At 47.6% G+C, this 19,996-nt stretch overlaps 1 protein-coding gene across 4 annotated transcripts in view; it reads right to left on the minus strand.

Moving 5' to 3' along the window:
• The window catches only part of ST3GAL2 (ST3 beta-galactoside alpha-2,3-sialyltransferase 2), a 59,202-nt gene that overhangs the window by 13,173 nt on the left and 26,033 nt on the right, over positions 1–19,996 (minus strand). For all 4 annotated transcript variants that reach the window (XR_010318851.1, XM_064273792.1, XM_064273794.1 and 1 more), the window contains exons 2-6: positions 8,446–9,869; positions 6,192–6,385; positions 2,781–2,960; positions 1,072–1,117; positions 682–801 (exon numbers count right to left, since the gene is read on the minus strand). Coding sequence is in view for 3 of the 4 variants with exons in the window: in XM_064273792.1 (XP_064129862.1) it covers positions 682–801; positions 1,072–1,117; positions 2,781–2,960; positions 6,192–6,385; positions 8,446–8,784 (879 nt within the window). In the remaining variant the exon portion in view is untranslated. The remainder of the gene's footprint in view (positions 1–681; positions 802–1,071; positions 1,118–2,780; positions 2,961–6,191; positions 6,386–8,445; positions 9,870–19,996) is intronic.

Genomic DNA, 19,996 nt, shown 5'->3' on the forward strand with positions numbered 1-19,996 from the left:
ATACAGTCAAGGGCCCAATACCACACACGAAAGAATTTACTGGTAAAGGTGGGTGTGCTGAGCGTGAGCACTGACCTTCATGGCACAGGAGCTCTGTCCACTAGAGAAATGTGGTTACTTGAACGACTCCCCTGTCTTTAGCAGAGAGGGAGCCTGGCTCTGAGCCACAGGAGACAATCACCAGGCTAAAATTTAACTATACTGTTTCCATTCTACTTATGTTTATAGTTTCTTTTTCTTCGTGGCAAGTTATAGCAATTATGGTAACCTAAAAAACTCCTTGCAGTGGAGTCCGTGCTGACTCATAGGGGGTTTCCAAGGCTGCAACTTTTATGGAAGCAAACTGCCACATCTTTTTCCCTTGGAGGGCCTGGTGGATTCACAGGACAGTTAGCAGCAGAGCGCTTTAACCACTGCACCAACAGGGCTGCTTACAACTATGATAGTAGAATTCAATTTCAAAGTAAATTTAACTTGTACAAAGTGATTTCAGGTTTGGTACAATCATGAAAGTGGTAACAGTTTGGGAAATGCAGATCTATACTTCAGAGCCTAAAAATGGGGGCAATCAAAACTGCTTGGCTTCTGCCTACAAAAACACATTCCCCTTTGAGGTGCTGCTGCTAAGATCTGAGAAGGATGGCATCCCCCCGTTCCGTGGGCCCAGTTTCTCCTACCCACCTCATCACACACATGCAGGGCGAAGAAGAGCACCAGCATCCCTGTGGAAGGGTAGCGGCCATGGTGCTCTGTCCACCGGTCGTGGATGTACTTGAAGAAGGCTGGGTTGTAGATCTGGACCTGGAGGGGAAAGGGCAACAAGCATGTGAGGGGCTTTTGGGGCCTGGAGACCCAGGCCAGGCTCTGGGCAGCTTCTACCAGTTCCTCCAACCCTGTCAGTGGACCTGTGCCTCCTGTGTCCTGGTTCCTATAGCCTCTACTGGGGTCTGCTGGGTTTACCAGATGGAGACTGAAGGTTCTGGAAGGGAACCAGGAGATACCTGAGCCACAGGACCGGGCACACCACAAGTCAGGCCAGCACTGTTTCCATTAAAGAGGTGGGGAGCTTACCTTTTCTTTATCCACTCGAAGGAAGGACTTCACTGGGGCATAGGTGCTGCAAGCAGACAGAAAGGTCATACTTCAGGTGGCCTCATGGGACCCAGGGAGGCCTTTCTCCCCCTCAGGCCTGAGTGATAACAGCCTCACAACAGGCTTCCCTGCTTCCAGGGATCTCCCACAGCACCCTCACCGCCTGCTCAGAAACCTTCAATGGCTCCCCATATACTTCAGGGTGGAATAGGGATGTTTCAGACAAGTGTTGGGGCCTTCCATAATCTAGCCCCAACTTTTCTTCCCACACTCTTTGCTGTGAACTCTCCACTAGAGTCAGCTGATCCTCTCAAACCCACCATGTCTGTGCTCTTTCCTCTGCCTAGCATGACCCTGTGCTATGCTAATTTTTTTCACAGCAACATGTAAAACTAAACTGGCATAATGGCGCTTAAGAAAATACTTCACTGGAGGAGGGAGCAGTTGGCAAACAAACGTAGAGAGTGCACATTATTTGTGTAAAAATATGGTATTTAGCCATATTTCTCCCAAACATAAGATAATGAACATCTGAAAGCCAGGAAATTTTATCTTCTACTTCTTTTTTAAAAAATGTATGGTGAGAGAGAAAACAGATTAGTGGTTGTCCAGGCCTGGGGGGGGCGGGGGGCGGTAGACGGATGGGAGTGATGGCTGAGCGGTGTGGGTATACATGTGTCAGTTTGTTGTACTGTGGTGGCTTGTGTATTGCTGTGACTCTGGAAGCTATGGCACTGGTATTTCAAATTCCAACAGGGTCGCCCATGGCGGACAGGTTTCAGCAGAGCTTCCAGACTAAGACAGACTTAGGAAGAAAGGTCTGGTGAACTACTTCCAAAAATTAGCCAATGAAAACCTTACAGATTGTCCGACTTGCTTGCTCTGGACATGTCATCAGGAGGGATCAATCGCTAGAGGAGGACATCATGTTTGGTGAAGCAGAGGGTCAGCGAGGGAGACCCTTGATGAGATGGACTGGCACAACAGCCACAACAATGGACCTGAACATGCTGGCAATTGTAAGGATGGTGCAGGACTGGGCAGTGTTTTGTTCTGTTGTACATAAAGTCACCATGAGTCCTAGTCAACTCAATGGCAGCTAACAACAATAGGGCTGGGGGTGGTGGTGGAGGGAGGCGGGGATGATGGCTAAGAGGTGTGGGGTGTATCTTTTTGGAGTGATGAAAACATTCTAAGATTAACTGTGGTGATGACTGCACAACTCTAAAAATATACTAAAAGCCATTGAATTGTACACTTAAATGTGTGAATTGTATGGTATGTGAATTATATCTCGATCAATAAAGCTTTTTAAGAAATACAAGGTGAATTGAATTTCCCATGGTTCCCAGCTATGCTGGGGTAGCTGCTCCCCAAAGAAAGTGCTCAGAAGGCAGTATTCCCACAGTTAGTAGCTACCATCTGGAAAGGAGACCAAGACAAGACTGGCCTTCTCTCACCTTTCCACCACCAGGATACTGGATGTCACCATTCAGGAAGTGGCACAGAACAAGCTGTGCCCTCAGCTAACCCACCATTTTGGATCCTCCCTATATTGCCTCCCTCCTCCCTAACCCCTTCTGGCCAAAAAGTTCAGTTAAAGGAATTCTCAGATCCAGTCCCAGGAAGACTCCTCCCAAGGTGCTCTTGTCACCCATATTCTACTCCCAGCGAGCAAGGAGGCTCACAATCGGATCTGCCCTGTGGACAGGGCGCTGGCGATCCACAGTAGGTCCAGGGCCTTGAAGGGCACCAACACAAAGCTGACATTGGCAGGCAAGTTCTTGGCACTCTCAGGGTACATGAAATGGTGGGTGGTTCGGCTGCCAACATCCTGCTCAAAGCCCACAGTTGGCGCCTGATTCATCCTGCAGGGACAAGAGGGTGATATTGAGAAGAAGCCACCATCGAAACTGGTACCAGAGTTTTAGAGGACAATTTGGTGCAAGATTTAAATGGGTGTACACTTTGACCCCGCAATTCCATTTCTAGAAATCTATCCTATAAAAATAGTTGCACAAGTGTGCAAAGACAAGGATGTTCACTGTGGTATTTACAATACTGAAAAGTGCTAAAGAACTGATTAACAAATGTTGGCACATTCTATTCATAGTGGAATATCATGTAGCCATGAAAAGGAATGAAGTAGATTTACATGCACTGATAAGAAAGAAGTCCGTGATATATTTAGTGTTTTTTTTATAAGGAACAGAATGGGTTGGATAGGAAAACTTAACAGGGTATGGTGCCAGAGCCAGTAGAAAAGTGTCTCTCACCTGCGTGGGGTATAGAAAGGGGTAGCAGGAGGTATAACAATTGAATCAGTGACATTCAAGTTGGCTGGGGCCTGGACTGAGAGCTGGAGCCAAGACTCACTCTAAGAAACAAACCTCATGTCACCTGGGATGGAGAAGACAAGCTGATTCTGCAGATCAAAGGGCCACTGTCCCCAGATTAGCTTCTGAAAGCCCAACATCTGCCTTTTCCACTGAGCTGGCAGCCAGAGCTTTCATGAGGTCCTTTTTAGGCCAGTCTGCCAGGACCACTCTGCCTCCAGACCTTCAGACAGCCCTGTTGCAGAGCCTCCACCTCCCTCAGTTCCCTTCCACTTGCTGAGCAGGCACCAGCTCCCAAAAGTCTGGGAATGAATGGAGTAAGAAGTCCAGAAAGATGTCTCATACCCTCCAAGGGGAAGAGAAGGAACGTGGCATTCTTCTGACGACAGGATTTTGTTTTGAGGCTCTGACTCATTCTGGAGAGGCCAAGCTCTGAACGGAGGCCAGAGCAGGATGAGAGGGTGAGAATTCTATCTGTCCCTGACTTGAGGACACTTGAAGGCAGGGCAGGGTGGACATGCATTCTTGTTTAGAGTTTGGCACCTGGTTGCCCAGTCCCTTTCATTCATTCATATAATATTTTGGTGTGTCTGTTGGAGTCCCTGGATGGTACAAATGGTTAACCTTTTTGGTTATTAACCAAAAGGTTGGAGGTTTCAGTCCACCCAGAAGTGCCTCTGAAGAAAGGCCTGGCAATCTTATTCCAAAAAATCAGCCATTTAAAACCCTATGAGGCACAGTTCTACTCTGACACACATGGGGCCTCTATGAGTTGAAGTCGACTTGATGGCAACTGGTACTGGCACTGTCTACTAGATGCCGTTGTAGAGGTTGTGGATCTATCTGCAGGCCAGCAGAGGCAGGAAGAGCTCAGCTCCATTTATAGTAGTCAGCAGTGCTCAGGGGGTGTATAGGAGGGAGGAGGCCACAGGGGACAGGTGGGAAGAGCCATCTTCTCACTATAACTCAGCTCTCCCAGTGGGTGTGACATTGGTCCTGCTTCCAGGATGGGAGGTGTCCCCATTGGTTCCAAACCAAAATTTGCCTACAAGCAGAGTCACCTCCACCGCCACCTGGCTCCTGTAGATCAGCAGACAGCCAACTACCATTCGGATCATGACTCCCAGAAAGCTATTCCGGGGTCTACTCCAATACCACATCTCTTAGCCTAGCCCCTGCAAGGGAGCATCTACGGATTCCTCTTGGCAGTGTGGCCTGGCCAGGTTATGCCCAGCTAGCCAAAGCAGCCATGCCTTTTGGGTCTGCAGTGCTTCTAACCATGGAAATTCTCAGCCATCACTAAGCGAAAGCTCCCACTCAGTACAGGAAGGCGAGGAGGCAGGAGTTTCAGGCACTGGATAATCACATTTTCCTTGGCTTCCCAAGTGCTCCAGGGGCTGCAGTGGAACAGAGGTGTAACTAAGACATGGCAGGTAGGGTAGGTGCCCTGGGCACCGCTTAAGGAGGGATACTAATGAGCAATTTCTATCGGCCACTGCACGTTCCTCACCAGTTGTGAGAGATCTTTCAGCAATCTAAAACTAATTGCCATAGATGCTATTTTCCATAGACAGACTCCTGCAATGGAAGCCTCATTCCCCAATTTCAGCCACCAACTCTGGGCGGAGAGAAGCCTCTCTCCAGCTCCCACCTTGCATCTCTCCCGTTCTGGGTGCTAGCAATTGGAAGATGGAAACAATTTCAGGTAGTTCTGAGTTCCTGGATGGGACCTAGTATCACCTCACCATCTACCCCTCCCCGCCCCCCACACACACCATTTTCCAACATAAGAAAGGTTTTGCAAGGAATGTGAAAGCCTCAGAGACATATTGCTGCCTTGGTGTTGCTATGGAGACAGCAACAGTTTCTAAGACAAAGCCCTTCCTCCCACCTCCTGGGAAACCTGGCCTTTCTGCAATGCTCATCCTAAAAGATGCTTAGTGAAAACTGGGCATATTCAGTATCTTTATTCTTAAGTCTCTTCCAAATGAGTGGGGTGGAAGGATCCTGCTGTGGCATTTCTGTCCCCAGCCAATGGTAGGCATGACGTCAGAAAAGCCATAGATTCTGGAGCAGAATGAGCAGCTCATGTTCTGGTCATGTCTACCTGCTATTCCCTGCTCATGCCCAGGCCTACCCTGCTCTGTGCCTTTGCCTGGAATGAACACCCTGCCCCTTTCCTCAAGGCCAGGCACACATCTGTTGAACGAATCACTCTGATAGGCAGAGCCATTGCAATCTAAAGCCCTCGAAATGCAGGTAAGGAGCAGCAGGCCAAACAAAGCATTGGACAGCTCCCTTTTCTGCCCAGGCCACCTGCCTTTTGTAAGTCAGCCAGCAGAAAAAAATCACCTGTGGCTATGGAACAAGACACTGAGTTGGGTTTGGAATCCTCGCTCCGAGCCCATCTGCTGACGGGAAGGGCTGCTAGGAAGGGACCCTGGTGGGAGTTTTCACCAATCATCAGCCAGGAGTCCATTTCAGCTCTTTTCAGAGGAATTCAGAGCCTTGGAAACTGAATGCAGTCCTCAAGCAAAGTCTGGAATTGGAATTCTGCTGCTTCATCCACCCCAAGCAGACAAAGGAGAGATCTGAGCCTGTCACAGAAGGCTCTGAGGAGAGCGCAGATTGCCTGAACAGTGTTGGGTCCCACAACATCCCCTGGCAGCCAGCAGCTCCTACACTACCAGGCAGGGCCAAAGAAAGCCAGTGCCCCTCCTGGAGGCTTGTCCTGGGTCCATCCTCGGGCTCCCCAGGGCTTACCTCATGATGAAGTTGTGCCCATCCACATCCTGCCCATAGCCAGAGCCCCGCAGGTTGCCTGAGTTTCCCACCACCGCACAGCGCCGACACTGGTGGGGGTCCCGGAAACGGTAGGGGTTCTCGCCCGGTACTATCTGGAACAGCTTCTCCAGCACCTCATTGGTGTTGTGTGACTTGAACTGAGGCTGCAGCATCTGTGGAGGGGAGGGGAGAGGTGAGGCGAGGAGAGAAGGGGTGTGAGCAGGGAAAGACACCTGCCTCCCCCACCCTGCCCTTACCCTCCAGCATCTAAACCACACAGGCCTCCTGATCTAGGGCTGGCAGGGAACAGGATTCTTTCTCAACAGCAAAGTCTCCCAAGGCTCACTGTTAGGAGACCTAGCTCCCTGATAGCTCTTGAGCCTCTGGGGTGCACTGGAGGGTCTACTGATCGAGATGCTATCTTCCCATGCTCAAGGGACCTGCAGGCCTGACCCATGAAGCAGAGAAACTTCCTGGGATCATCATGTATGCAGAGGCCCCTGTTCTGCTGGCCTCTTGGGCAGCTCTGAGTCACACAGAGTTAATTTCAAGGTCCAGTTCAAGTGGAAAACCCTGTAGGGCGGCAGGGGCTTGTTCTCAATCACCTACAGGGGGCGCTCCTGGACTCAGCATACCGGCTAGGGGCAAGCAATATTAACGGTGTCTGGAACCAGTCTCTGAGCCCTCGGGGAAAGGCTGGGAGGCATATAAATTCTTTTAGAATCAAACTGGTCCCCTGCACTCCCACCACCCACCACCACCACTGAAACCGGAATCTAACCTCAGTCTGGAGAGGGAGCCCGGCTGCAAAGGCTCCAAGATAAGAATTCCTAAGTTCCTGGCAATGGGAGGTGGGAGGACGTGAGGGGAGTGGGTGTGGAGAGCCGGGGAGAAGGGGTTCTAGGGTTCTACTGAGTCTCTGCCCAGGGACATGTTTGGTTCTGTATCAGCTGCTGCATTCCCACAGGCAGGAAGCATCTACTAGTACCCGCCCAAGTCCTATCTGGCACTACTTGGCCACCACTGACACCTATGACCTTGGGCAAGGCTGGGCACCCTTTGAACCTTGATTTCCCCCATAAAATGAGGGCTGTGACTATAAACAACAGGACCCTTAAAGGGCTCCAGGCTGCCACAGGAAGGGACTGGGGGGTTCCCGGGGCCTCCGTTATGTAGACCTCCCAGTCCTTATGGACTCTGGCAGCCAGGCTGGAAAGCAGGTTATGTGGAGCTGCTCTGCTAAGCCTGATAACATGTGTTCATCCTTACAGCATCCCTGAATGTGAGAAAAAGGGGACATCACCATCTTCTACACTTCCCAGCTGGAAAAGCCAAGAGAACACGGCTGTCTTCCAAGTCCCTCAAGGGGGAATTTCTGCAACCACGTGCCCACTAGCTTCAGGGATAAGTACTGATGCTGCTCCACCCTCAACCTGTGTGATAATCAGATGGCTCTGGCAGAGCTGGGGTGGTGGTGGGGGGCAGGGGATGCTCCTGAGAGGAAAAGGTGAGGTGAAGGGATTTTGCAGAAAGATGGCAGGACCCAGGATGGGGAGGACCAGCCTGCACAGACTTGGGCACACCTGCCCCCTTCACCCTTCGCCATGGCCTTCCTTAGCTCCCAGTTTACAAGGCTTCCATATTGGGACCTGGAAGAAGATGCTTTCAAGTAATTGTAAAGAGCCAAGTGGGTGGCACACGCGGTGTTTAAAATTACTTTGAGCCAACATTTATAACTTAGGATATTTTAGCAAAAAAATTTGGATTTCCGGTTTCTCTTAAAAGGTCAGAAGAACCAGCAGTAATGGGTTACATTCTTGCACAGCAGTAATTAGCTGGAGCCGAAGTGCTGCCCCCTTTATAAAGGGCAGGTCTCCACCTTCCCATGGTCCTCACTTCTCGCTACTTTCTCACTCATGACCTGCTTTACTTGTCTATGTCACCTGCCTGGCCCAGTAGCATTTCTGATCTACACGATGCTTGGTCCCTACAGGCACTAGAAGACATTAGTTCTCCCCTCTTCCAGGCCAAAGCTCAGCTCTTCCCTTCACTAATCATGTCATCTTAGTCCACGGCCTTCATCAAATAGGCCTCAGCCTTGTCACGGCTCTGGGAGCCATACGGCAGATAGCACACGCCCAAGAGGGGCTCTGGGAGTGACTTCAAAGCAGGCAGGGACAGACGCCTGGAGAGGGGGCTCCAAAGGGGTGGTAGGAGGGGTAATGGTTCTCACCATCCACCACCTCTGCACATCCGGGGGTAGATCCATGTTCTCTCTGGTCCAAACTGGGGAGATGTTGCTGTCGAAGTGGCTGTCAAACCAGCTGGAGGCCCCAGTATCGCCCATGCAGCGGCGGCATGCACAGCTCTTGCCCACCAGCCCCTCCTTGCTGAGGCGCTGTAGACCAGCATAGCCGGGCACCAGCTTCACCCGGTGGGTGCCATCCAGGGCCCCCGAGTCCAAGTAGGGTAGGGTGGTCATGCTGTGGTGTGAGTAGGTGAAGAGTAGTGACATGATGAACACCAACAGGAAGGCCATGGAGAGGAACCAGAACCTCAGGGAGCACTTCATGGTGTGGAGTGGTTGGGGGCTGGACCACCAGCGTGGAGGTTAGGCAGGGGTCACCGTGGCCACTCCTTTTCCAGTCCACTGAGGGACCAGCCACGGTGTAGCCTACCTATTCTGGCGCTGTGTGCAAAGGGCATAGGGGCACGTGCTGCAGCAGGGGACAGCAGGAGAGGTCCCACACCACTTTTCCCTTAGTGTAAGGAAAAAGCAAGGTCAGCAGGAGTGACTCCCCTGTCTCTGCCACTTGATACCCTGAGCCGCTCAGGTCCCTGCTATGGCTTCATCAGGACTCCCCGTCACTAGCTGGGCCACAGAGGCTCTGCCTTGCCCACCACCCTGGTAAGGGGAAGGTCAGTCCTTTCCAGCCTTCTAGTCCCTTGAGGTTGCTGACTGCCAGCTATGAGGGCCCCCCTCTTTGGCAGCTTGAAACAGTCCAGTCTGGAGCAGCTGGGGTCCTTGTGGCTCATGAGCAGACACCGAGGCGACCCCTCGTCCCCTGCAGTGGGGAAGTCCTAGAACCTCAATCACAACAGAGAGCACATGGGCTTCAAGGGGCCTGGATTCCAGGCAATTGTGTTGCCCACTGTGGCCCTTCTGGCCCAACCCCTCTGCCAGGGGAAGGAAACTAGGCCCCAACCCTGAGAGAAGAAAGCCAGGAAACTCAGTAGGTGTCAGGAAACTCTGCTGCAGAGACAAAGATCCTCCTTGCGTTAGGTTCTGCCCTTCTGGGTCCTATCACAGGTGCTGGCCTCTTGTCTCAAAGGTCACAGTCTCAATTCCAGTTGTATAGGGGGTTGCAGAGCTCCCATTCCTGCTGTGGGATCCTCTGGGGCTTGGGAACAGCTGCTGCTCAGTGGGGTGCTGCTTGGAACGTCTGTCGTCTGGGTCAGCCGAGTGTGTGCCAGGCTCCCCGCCAGGGCTGCGGCCTCCTTTCTGGTGCTGCTGGCCCAGGTTCGGCCACTCCTCTGCCCATCCCCACTCCCCTGAGGCTGTCCTGTCCTGCCGTTAGCTTGAACTAGCAGTAATTCCCTGGCAGACTTCCCCTCACTTGTCAGGCGCTCCTGGGCTGCCACAGCATGAGCCTGAAACTGCAGAGAAGAAAAATAATGTGCAGATAAATCACACTTGCACACCTGCTCTCCCCAGCCCCACTTCCAAAGCCCAGAGAGGATACAGCTGGCAGGAGAGGAGACGCTCACTTAACCAGAGGGTGGACAAAACAAAGGTTTCTCCCTCTCTATCCACAGACAGCATCGCTGTCTGCAATTCCCAGGCCTCAGAGGATGAGATTAGCCCTGCATTCTCACTGATTAGCCAGTAGGTAAACAAAAAGGTAAAGTGACTCCCCAGAGTCATACAGCAAACCACTGAAAGAACCAGATTTAGAGGGTTCCTAGTCAGGCTATATGCAGTTAATTTCAGGTGAGACCTAGAGAAAATAGCCAGGAGAAGATCCCAGGGGACTGCGAGTACTGACTCCTTTGCCCTGACACGGGAGTCTCCATCTCCTCTAAGTGCCTGTGTGAGGCCTCTCAGAGTGAGAAGGGAAAGCTGGGCCCAGTCCCTGTGATTTTGCTCCTCTTCTTATCTCCCGGTTGTGGATTACCCCTGAGGCATTTCTGGGGCAGATCTGTGAGCCACTAAGAGTGCTCCAGCTCTGGTTCAGGGAAAGAACCTGCATCAGGAGAACCAGGTTGTTGGGTTTAATACCACCACCCACCCCTCTGGGCCTCAGTTGCCTTCTTCTCTGTATTGCAACTACATGAACCCCAGGGTCCCAGGTAGCACCCAGCCTGAGGCTTCTATGTGGCCCAGTAGGACAAGAGCTGAGACAAGTGGCCACCTGCCCGGGGTGATTTAGCTACTAGCCCTAAGGACAGGAACTTAAAGCCATGCCACATACAAAGGAGCTGCACCAAGAGTCAGGGACAGAGCTGACAGGGGAGCCCTGGCTCCAGGCCACAGGAATCACTCAGACCTGGCTGTCTCTCCTCTCCCACATCTCCTCTTCAAATCTGGCTTGCTCCAGTTTTGACCCGGCCCCTGGGGCTGCAGCCCCACCCACCCACCTCCTTGTTGAAAGCTCCAGCTGGGGCCAGTCCATCCAGAGTCCTCTGGCTGCAGCCAGCAGCTGCAGTAGATCCCTCAGGCCCCTGCATTCAAGGAACCAGCTGCCCTCTCTGTTCCTGGAAGCTCAGCTTCCTGGGGCCAAGCCAAACCACAAAGCCACCAGGGAACAGAACTAGCATGTTGCAATAAGGGGGACAATATTTTGGGTGAAAAACGATGCTCAGAGACGTGAAGGGACTTGCCTAAGGTCACGTCAAGAAGTGCCTCAGAAGAAAGGCTGGGCGATCTACTTCCAAAAAAATCAGCCACCAAAAACCCTATGGAGCACAGTCCTACTCTGACGCACATGGGGTCGCCATGAGTTGGAATCAACTCAATGGCAGCTGGTTATTGATTAGGGCCCGGGGAGGGCGTAGAGGGTAAGGAAGAATGGGAAGCTACTGCTCATGGATATGGAGTTTCTTTTTGGAGTGATGAAATATTCTAAACTTAGATTGTAGTGATGGTTGCACAACCGTATGAATATTTTTAAAGCAACTGAACACTTTAAATGGTCAACTGTATGGTATGTGAATAAAGGTGTTCAAAAGAGTGAGCTGAATATAAGAAAGGAGAATGAAGGGTTAAGTTGGGAGACATTACAGAACGCTTGCACACTGAGGGGAATGATTTAATAGAGAGGGTGAAGTTAATCACGCAGGAAAGAGAATAACTGAGAGGGAAAGTCCTTGAGTAACAAGAGGAGATGGGGGCCGTCCGTGCGTAAGTGGAGCGGGTGTGTGTGTGTAACAGGAGGAAAGCAGAGCACAGGGCCACAGGCACAGCGGGGCTGATCATTCAGGGCTTACTGCTGGGGTTGGAAATTCAGAGAGATGAGACGTGAAACAGTCATCTAAGAGAGAAGGGGAGTAACTAGAGAAATTTAGTAGGGTCGTAAGGCAATATAATGGTCTTATAAGAGGTTTGTGGGTCACAAATTAGGCAAATTTGGTGAGACCATTTAACGATAAACATCCCCTGAATGGCTGGCCACTCAAGATGATGACGCTGAACTGAGATCCAAAAGGTCAGGGCTAGCAAGGGCCTTGAAGAGTAGATGAGGCCATCTCCCTTCCCCAGAGCCTTCCACCAATCAGGGGGTACACACGTGAGTAATTGCACCGAGGACAGGGAACCATGGAAGCTCAGAGGAAGCCCAGGCTACCTTCAGGTAAAGTAAAGGAAAATCAGGAGAGCAATGGGCTGAGGAACAAAGGGTACCCCAAGAGAACAGTCTGGGGGTGGCTGTGTTTTGGAGGCTGTGTCGGTTTTAGAGCCATCCTCCTGTCAGTTCCGGGGAGATGAGCTGCAGAATTAACCTAATGAAGCACAGGACAGCAGGCCTCAGGCCAGCACAGCTGGACACAATCTTCTTGGCAGGCAGAGAAAAGAAACATCAAAATAAGGCCCCTGAGATGGGCTTGGGATGGGGGGATGGGAGATGCTTGCCCCTGGGAGTTGTGGGGAGAATGAAAAAACACCCAGCCCAGGCTCTTTCTAAAGGTGTCAACCACAGATTAGATTACTCGGATTACATGATGTTTCATGAGTTTCAGAGTATCTTTGGGTACAGTCTCTCATCCGGTGTTCACAGAAGTCCCCAGGCAAAGAGGATAAGGCCAGCCAAGAATGCTTTAATGTCACTTCAGATGTGATGGTTCCAAGTGCAGCACTCCTTCCACAGCCGTCCACTGCCTTCCAAAGCAGCTTTTCCACACTAAGAGGGGTATGACCATTGAAGGGTTCCCACTGGCCCAAACCTCTGCCAACTTATCGACCCAGCAAACTCCCTGCTTCCTGGGTATGGCAACAGCCAACCCTAGCAGAAGGTTCCCAGTGGAGCCAGTCACTATCGTGAGGAAGAGGCCTGATAGCCCCTCCCTTACACAAGCACACAACACACCACACACACACATATACCACACATAGCCCCTCCCTTACATAAGCACACAACACACCACACACACCACACACACACACACACACACACCACACAAACCCAGGGAGGCATGTCCTCGCCGTGTGTGTGAGATCTAGTCATTTCGCCATAGAATGCTGGCCTCACTGACATCATCTGCATTGCAACATCCTGGCACCAGCCTCTGGCTCAGACCCCTCACAGCTATCCTAATGGCTTAGCCCCTCCCCGCTCCCCAGTTACAAACCCTCAGGCAGTTTCCTCCTGTCCAGCCCCTGCCTTCCTGCAAGACACCTAGCCACGGCTTGTTCATCCAGTCTGAAATCTCATTTTACCTATCTCTGATATTGCCCAGAGTCAGGAAATATCAGAAGACCTGACAAACATGTTCAAACTAATGATCATAACTACTGCTTTCAATGTAACCCAAAAAAACCCAGTGTAAAGTCCTACAGATATAAACCATTAGTCTCCACTACAAGAGGACCAGTGTTGTACCCTAAGGAAGAGCCTCTTAGTTAGGGGAGCAATGCTGGGCTCAGAGGCAGGGGGAAGGGGTGGGACTGGGAGAAAAGTGGGATCTAGGGTTCCTCAGATCAACCGTCTGCTCTGCCCAGGCCAGCTCTACACCATACTTACTCCCTCAGGAGGGAGCCCCAAGATGGTTTGGTTTGTGTCTTATAGGGGACGGAAGTCCTGGAATTTGTTTTAATGCATATTAATATTAGGGCAGGAAGCAAAACCTAGAAAAACAAAGTTATCTCAATAGCTAGGCAGGTAGGTCAGAGAAAAATAGTTAAGGAGAGAAGGAAAAAGATGGGGAAAGAATACAAAATGGCTCCTTTTAAGTCCCTGTTTCCAGCTGACCAGATTTCTCCATGTTCCATGCTCTTATTTGCTATTTATTCAGTCTGATAGTCTGGTGATTTTCTAATATGTGAGTTTAATTCACTATATTTACGTAATTGGACTTATGTTACTTATTCTTTGTTTCCTCTTTTTTTTTTTCAGCTTTTTTCTCTTTTCATGACTTCTGTTGGATTGACACATTATTCCCACGCCCACCCCTTCTTTTCCCTCCTCTTCTTTTAACAGTTAACTTAAGTTGTTAGCATACAGACATTTTTCTAACAAAGTCTACAGTTTTTCAGTAGTGCTCTTCTCTTAAACAGGGCAGAATCTTGGTGAGATTTAATGATGAAATTCCCTACTTTATTCTACCTTGATAATGTGGTCCACAATTTTATCTTTTTTTTAATCAAAAAAACAAATCAGATACTGTTTTTCTGTTGCTGTGTTTTGCCATCTGTGGCAGACCCTGTTGGTTGCCTACCAAGTGCCATTCCCCCTTCTTCCTTGCCCACAGAATCCTGATTTTGTTCAGGCGGCTGAGGACTCAGTCCCAGGAGATGAAGCAAGCTTGGTCAAAGCCAGCTGCAGTAAGCCTGTTCCCTTTCATCAGGAATTCATCTAAGGATGGGCCACTTTGGGCCAATGAGACATAAGGGGATGTTTGCTGGGGTTTTCTTGGAAAGGCTGTCCTCCTTGAAAAAGCAGCACACGAGGAGAAAACTTCCTTTCTCTAGCATCTCCTTGCCTTCTTGCTTGGGAAGATATAGGGTGCTGATACCAGCATTTGGAGCTGCAGCGTCATCTCACGACCATAGACGGGACACCTTACACCACTAGGATGGCACAGCAGAAAGATGGAATGATCCAGCATCCTTCATGTCATTACTGGACCACTGCCCCAGGCCTGGACCTCCCTACCTATAGACTTCTCATTATGGACTAATTAAATATATATTTTTTTATAGTTTAAGTCACTGTAAGTTATTCTGTTACTTGTAACAGAAAGCATTGTGATATACTGTTGACAGTCAAACTTACCAACATTATTAATTTCTGTGCTTGCTGTTGGCTCCTTTCCTCTAGGTTTACTTTTCTTCTTACTGAAGTATACCTTTAGTAGTTCTTTTAGCAAGGGTCTATTGGCGATTAAAAAGGAGCTCTGGTGGTGCAGTGGTTAGGCACTCAGCTGCTAACCGAATAGTTGACGGCCTGAACCCACCAGCCGCTACCACAGAAAAAGATGTGGCAGTTTGCTTCCATAAAGATTACAGCCTTAGAAGCCCGGTGGGGCACTATACTCTGTCTTATAGGGTCACTATGAATAGGAATCCACACGACAGCAGTGGGTTTGTCTCTTTGTTTTTAATAGGTGGTAAAACTAGGGTGTCCAGCTGGATATGGGACTTCTAGGTTGACAAGTAGTTTCACTAAGATAAAACTAAAAAAAAAAAGCCAAACTCCTTGCCATCAAGTCAATTCTGACTCACAGCAACCCTACAGTACAGAGTTGAACTGTCCCACTGGGTTTCCAAGGCTGTAAACTCTACAGAAGTAGATTTCCACGTTGTTCTCCTGCAGAGCAGCTGGTGGATTAAACAGTCCGACCTTTCAGTCAGCAGACAAGAGCTTAACCACTGCGCCACCAAAGCTCTAATATCTTCTGGCATCTAACATTGATGAGATGTTGTCTGCCAGTCTAATTGTCACTTCTTTGAATTCTTTTTTTCTCTGGTAGTTTTTAGCATTTTCTCTTTATTCTTGTCTACAGTTTCACTATAAAATGTCCAGGGGTCACCAGCTTCATATGGAAAGGAAAGAAACCCTGAATAGTGAAAGCAATATTGAAGAAAAAGAACAAAGCAGGAGGCCTCACACTTCCCAATATCAAAACATACTATACAGCCACTGTAATCAAAACAACCTGGTATTGGTTCAACGATGGACACATAGAACATGGAATAGAATTAAGAACTCAGAATTAAACCCAGCCATCTATGGACAACTGATTTTCAACAAGGGGTCAAGGTCCATTCAGTGGGGCAGAAACAGTCTCTTTAATAAAGGATGCTGGCAAAACTGGATATCCACCTATAGAAAAATGAAACAGGACCCATACCTCACACCATACGCAAAAACTAACTCAGAATGCATAAAAGATCTAAATGTTAAACTTAAAATAATAAAATTCCTGGAAAAACAATATAGGAAGAAAACCATGAGATTTAATCTTTTGTAAAAATAGGATAACAAACATTAAAACAAATGCACAAATAGAAGAAAATAGATAAATGGGACCACATAAAAATTAAAAACTTATGCTCATCAAAAGACTTTATTAAAAGAGTAAATAGACAACCTACAGGCTGGGAAAAAAATCTTTGGAAACATATAATGGTCTAATCTCTAAAATCTATAGAAATCTGCATTAACGCAATAAAAAAAAGATAAACACCCAATCACAAAATGGGCAAAGGACATGAATAGAACCTTCACCAAAGAGGACATCCAAGCAGCCAACAAGCGTATGAAAAGAAGTTCACAATCATTAACCATTCCAAAACCAAACCCAACCCATTGCTGTCGAGTCAATTCCAACTCATAGCAGCCCTATAGGAGAGAGAAGAACTGCCCCATATGGTTTCCAAGGAGCACCTGGTGAATTCAAACTGCCGACCTTTTGGTTAGCAGCTGTAGCTCTTAACTACTACACCACCAGGGTTTCCCATTAGCCACTAGAGAGATGTAAATCAAAACTACAATGAGATACCATCTTACCCCTGGCTAAAATGGCATGGATTAAAAAAAAAAAAAAAAACACATAGCAGGAAATGTTGTCGTGGATGTGGGGAGACTGGAACCCTTATCCATTGCTGGTGGGACTGTAAAATGGGAAAACCACTATGGAAAATGATATGGCACTTTCTCAAAAAATCTGAAATAGAACTACCTTACCAGCAATCCCACTCCTAGGTATATACCCTAAAACCAAAAACCAAAACCAAACCCACTGCCTTCAAGTCGATTCCTACTCATAGTGACCCTACAGGACAGAGTAGAACTGCCCCATAGAGTTTCCAAGGAGTGCCTGGCTGATTCGAACTGCCGACCTCTTGATTAGCAGCCGTAGCACTTAACCACTACGCTACCAGGGTTTCCGGTATACACCCTACAGACCTAAAAATAATGACACAAACAGACATATGCACACCTGTGTTTACTGCTGCTTTATTCACAGTAGCAAATAAATGGAAATAACTGAAATGTCTATCAACAGATGAAGCAAACTGTGGTACATACATACAATGGAATACCACACAACCATGAAGAACAATGATTAGTCTGCAAAACATACTGTAATGTGACTGGACCTGGAAGACATAACGCTAAATAAAATAAGTCAAGCATATAAGGACAAATATTGTATGATCTCTCTTTTATAAGAAGACAAGAATACATAAATAGGGAGAGAGACAAATGTTCACTGGTGGTTACCAAGGAGAGGGGTGGGGGGGAAGTACACTTTACACAGTAGAGACCAGTTATTTTTGGTGATGGGAAAAGTGGCACTGAATGTGGATGTAATGAGAACAGCACAACCAAAGTAAAATCAAGCATTTGAACATATATGGATGGGTACAGAGAAATTAGTATATGGTTAGGTACAGATGTGTACATAGGTTAGAACAGACAGAAGTTATCCACAGGAACATGTACAAATATGTGGGTGCAGGCACATATATTCATAGAAGACACAAATATGGATACTCCTCAGATATAACCAAATACCTTCCAACATTGGTTTTCTGGGCTTGAAGGCTTAGGACCATAGTTTCACGGGACAACTCAGTCAACTGGCATAACATAGTTCACAAAAAACATGATCTGCTTCCTAGTGAAGTGAGTAGCATCTGGGGTCTTAAAAGCTTTCAAGCATTCAACTAAGGCACAATTACCGGTCTCTACGCACCAGGAGAAAACAGTAAGAAGGTAATCAATCAAAAGCATAGAGAAGAAAGAAGTCTACATGAGCCACAACCTCATCTACCCTGAGACCAGAAGAACTAGATGGTGCCCGACTACCACCACTGACTGTTCTGAATGGGGTCACAATAGTTAGTCCCGGGCAGAATGAGAAAAATATGGAGAACTCAAATTCTTATTAAAAAAAAAAAAAAACGCCAGACAAACTGGAACAGTAGAGAACAGAGACTCCCTGAGACTATGGCCCTGAGACAGTTTTAAATCTAGAACTGAACCTATCCCTGGAGATCACCTTTTGGTGAAACAGCAGAGTGACACACAAAATAGGGTATTACCAGTAAGATCAGTGCGCTACTTAAAAACCATCAGTATGAGACCAAAAGGTCAACAATTACTCAAAAGCAAAGATGAGAAGATAAGGGAGCAAGGAAACTGGAGTACTGGAAAAGGAACAAACTGAACACAACTAAAGAGAATGCTGACACATTGTGATAAATGTAACTAATGTCAGGGAACAATCTGTGTGGAAATTCAAATAGAACCCTAACTTGCTGTGTAAACTTTCACCAAAAACTCAATATTATTAAAAAAAAAAAAAAAAGTCTAGGTGTCTATTTGTCCAGTGTTCATGCTGTTTTTTCTCTTCTGAAACGCTCAGCCGTTACTGCTTCAACTATTATTTCTCTGCTATTTCCTCTATTCATATCTGGAATTCCTACTAGAAACATGCTGAAGCCTTTCAATCTGTCCTCCATATCTGCACTGCATTCTAGACGAATTCCTCAGTACTATCTTCCAACTCATGAATTCTCTATCCATGCTAACATTAACTCTTGAATTTCAAATTCTAATGACATGATTTTTCATTTCTAGAATTTTTAATAGGCATTTTTTCATATTCACACTTTCTTGTTTTGTTTCCTTTCATAACTTCCCTTTCTTTTCTGTAATGGATTTAGTGTTTCCTTATCTCTTCGAGGGTCCTAAACCTATTTATATCAAAGACATTTCCCAATTACTCTGTTATTTTCATTTCTTGTAGGATAAATTCTTTTTTGATCTTACTATTTTTCACATTAGTTTTCTTTGCATGTTTTAGAACTTTAATGTTTAAGCTTATTGTGGAGTTCGAATTAATTTTACCTAAAGTAATTTGGTCTTTGTTCTTGATTCCTGAGAGCAGGGCTTTGAACTGGTTCTTCCTGGTTCAGTCATGAAGACTAAGTAAAACCAGAACAGACTTGAAGTTGTAAAATTTGGTTAATCCAGAATGATAACCGGAACAGGAAAAATTATGGGTCAAAGCCCCAAAATGAGAGACCCAGAAGAGGCATAGTGAGCCCTTGCAGAAGCCCTATGCATAAGACTGAATTACTGGCAGGACTGTGGAGAGTGACACGCATTCAAAGCAGTGCAGTCTGCCTCCATCTTTGAGTGGGGCACTGCTGTTTCTGACTGTGTTCAAAATCTGATGGGCAAGACAATAGGAACCTAACTCGCTGTGTAAACTTTCACCAAAAACTCATTTTTTTTTAAATGTCTAGATGCCTATTTATTTATTTCCATGTAATGTGTATGCTGCCCATGTTTCCTTGAGGGAGATTAAGTGTCTAGCAGGGCTTCGACATGTAATTTTTCCAGTTCCAGCTATCATTCCAATTCAACCAAATTTTGAAAACTCAGGTCTGTTCTAGTTTTGCTTCCTTGGCCATGATCCAACCGGGAAGAACTAGTTTGAAGCCCTGCCTGAGAGAGAACTAAGTCCTTGGAATTTCCTAGGCCTTCAGACCACACCTGATGAGGTGACTCAGACAGGGGCTGGCCAGGCCAGAAAGACCACCACTTGATATGCTATCCATTGACCTCAGGGAGGTAGGCTGATTCAATCAATCATGACTACATAATGAAGCCCAACAGAGGCTCTGGACATGAAAGCTTCATGGGCCTCCTGGTTGGTGAAACATATAAATGCACATGGGAGGGTAGTGCGTCCCTTTTTGAGAAACAGAAGCTTCACATTGGAGCTAGAACCCTCCCAGACCTGCCCTCTTCATTTGTATCCTTTTTGTTGTAATAAAACCATAATCATAAGTAGAGCATTTTCTGTAAATTCTGTGAGTCGTTTAAGCAAATTATCAAATCCAAGGGAGTAGCGAGAGGCAACATGTCAGAAGTGATGGGATTGACATTCTGAGGGGATAGCAGGAACCCCCAAATTTGTATCCTGCAGATCTGAAGTGAGGGACCCTTAGGGTCCCTGAACTTACAGCTGGCATCCTAAAGCAATGGTGGAAAAACTTCAAATTTGTAGCCAGCAGGTCAGAAGTAAGGGCGTCGTCATTAGGACTCCCAGAC

The sequence above is a fragment of the Loxodonta africana genome, chromosome 21 (assembly GCF_030014295.1).
Source record: "Loxodonta africana isolate mLoxAfr1 chromosome 21, mLoxAfr1.hap2, whole genome shotgun sequence".
In the NCBI taxonomy this organism is placed as follows: Eukaryota; Metazoa; Chordata; class Mammalia; order Proboscidea; family Elephantidae; genus Loxodonta; species Loxodonta africana.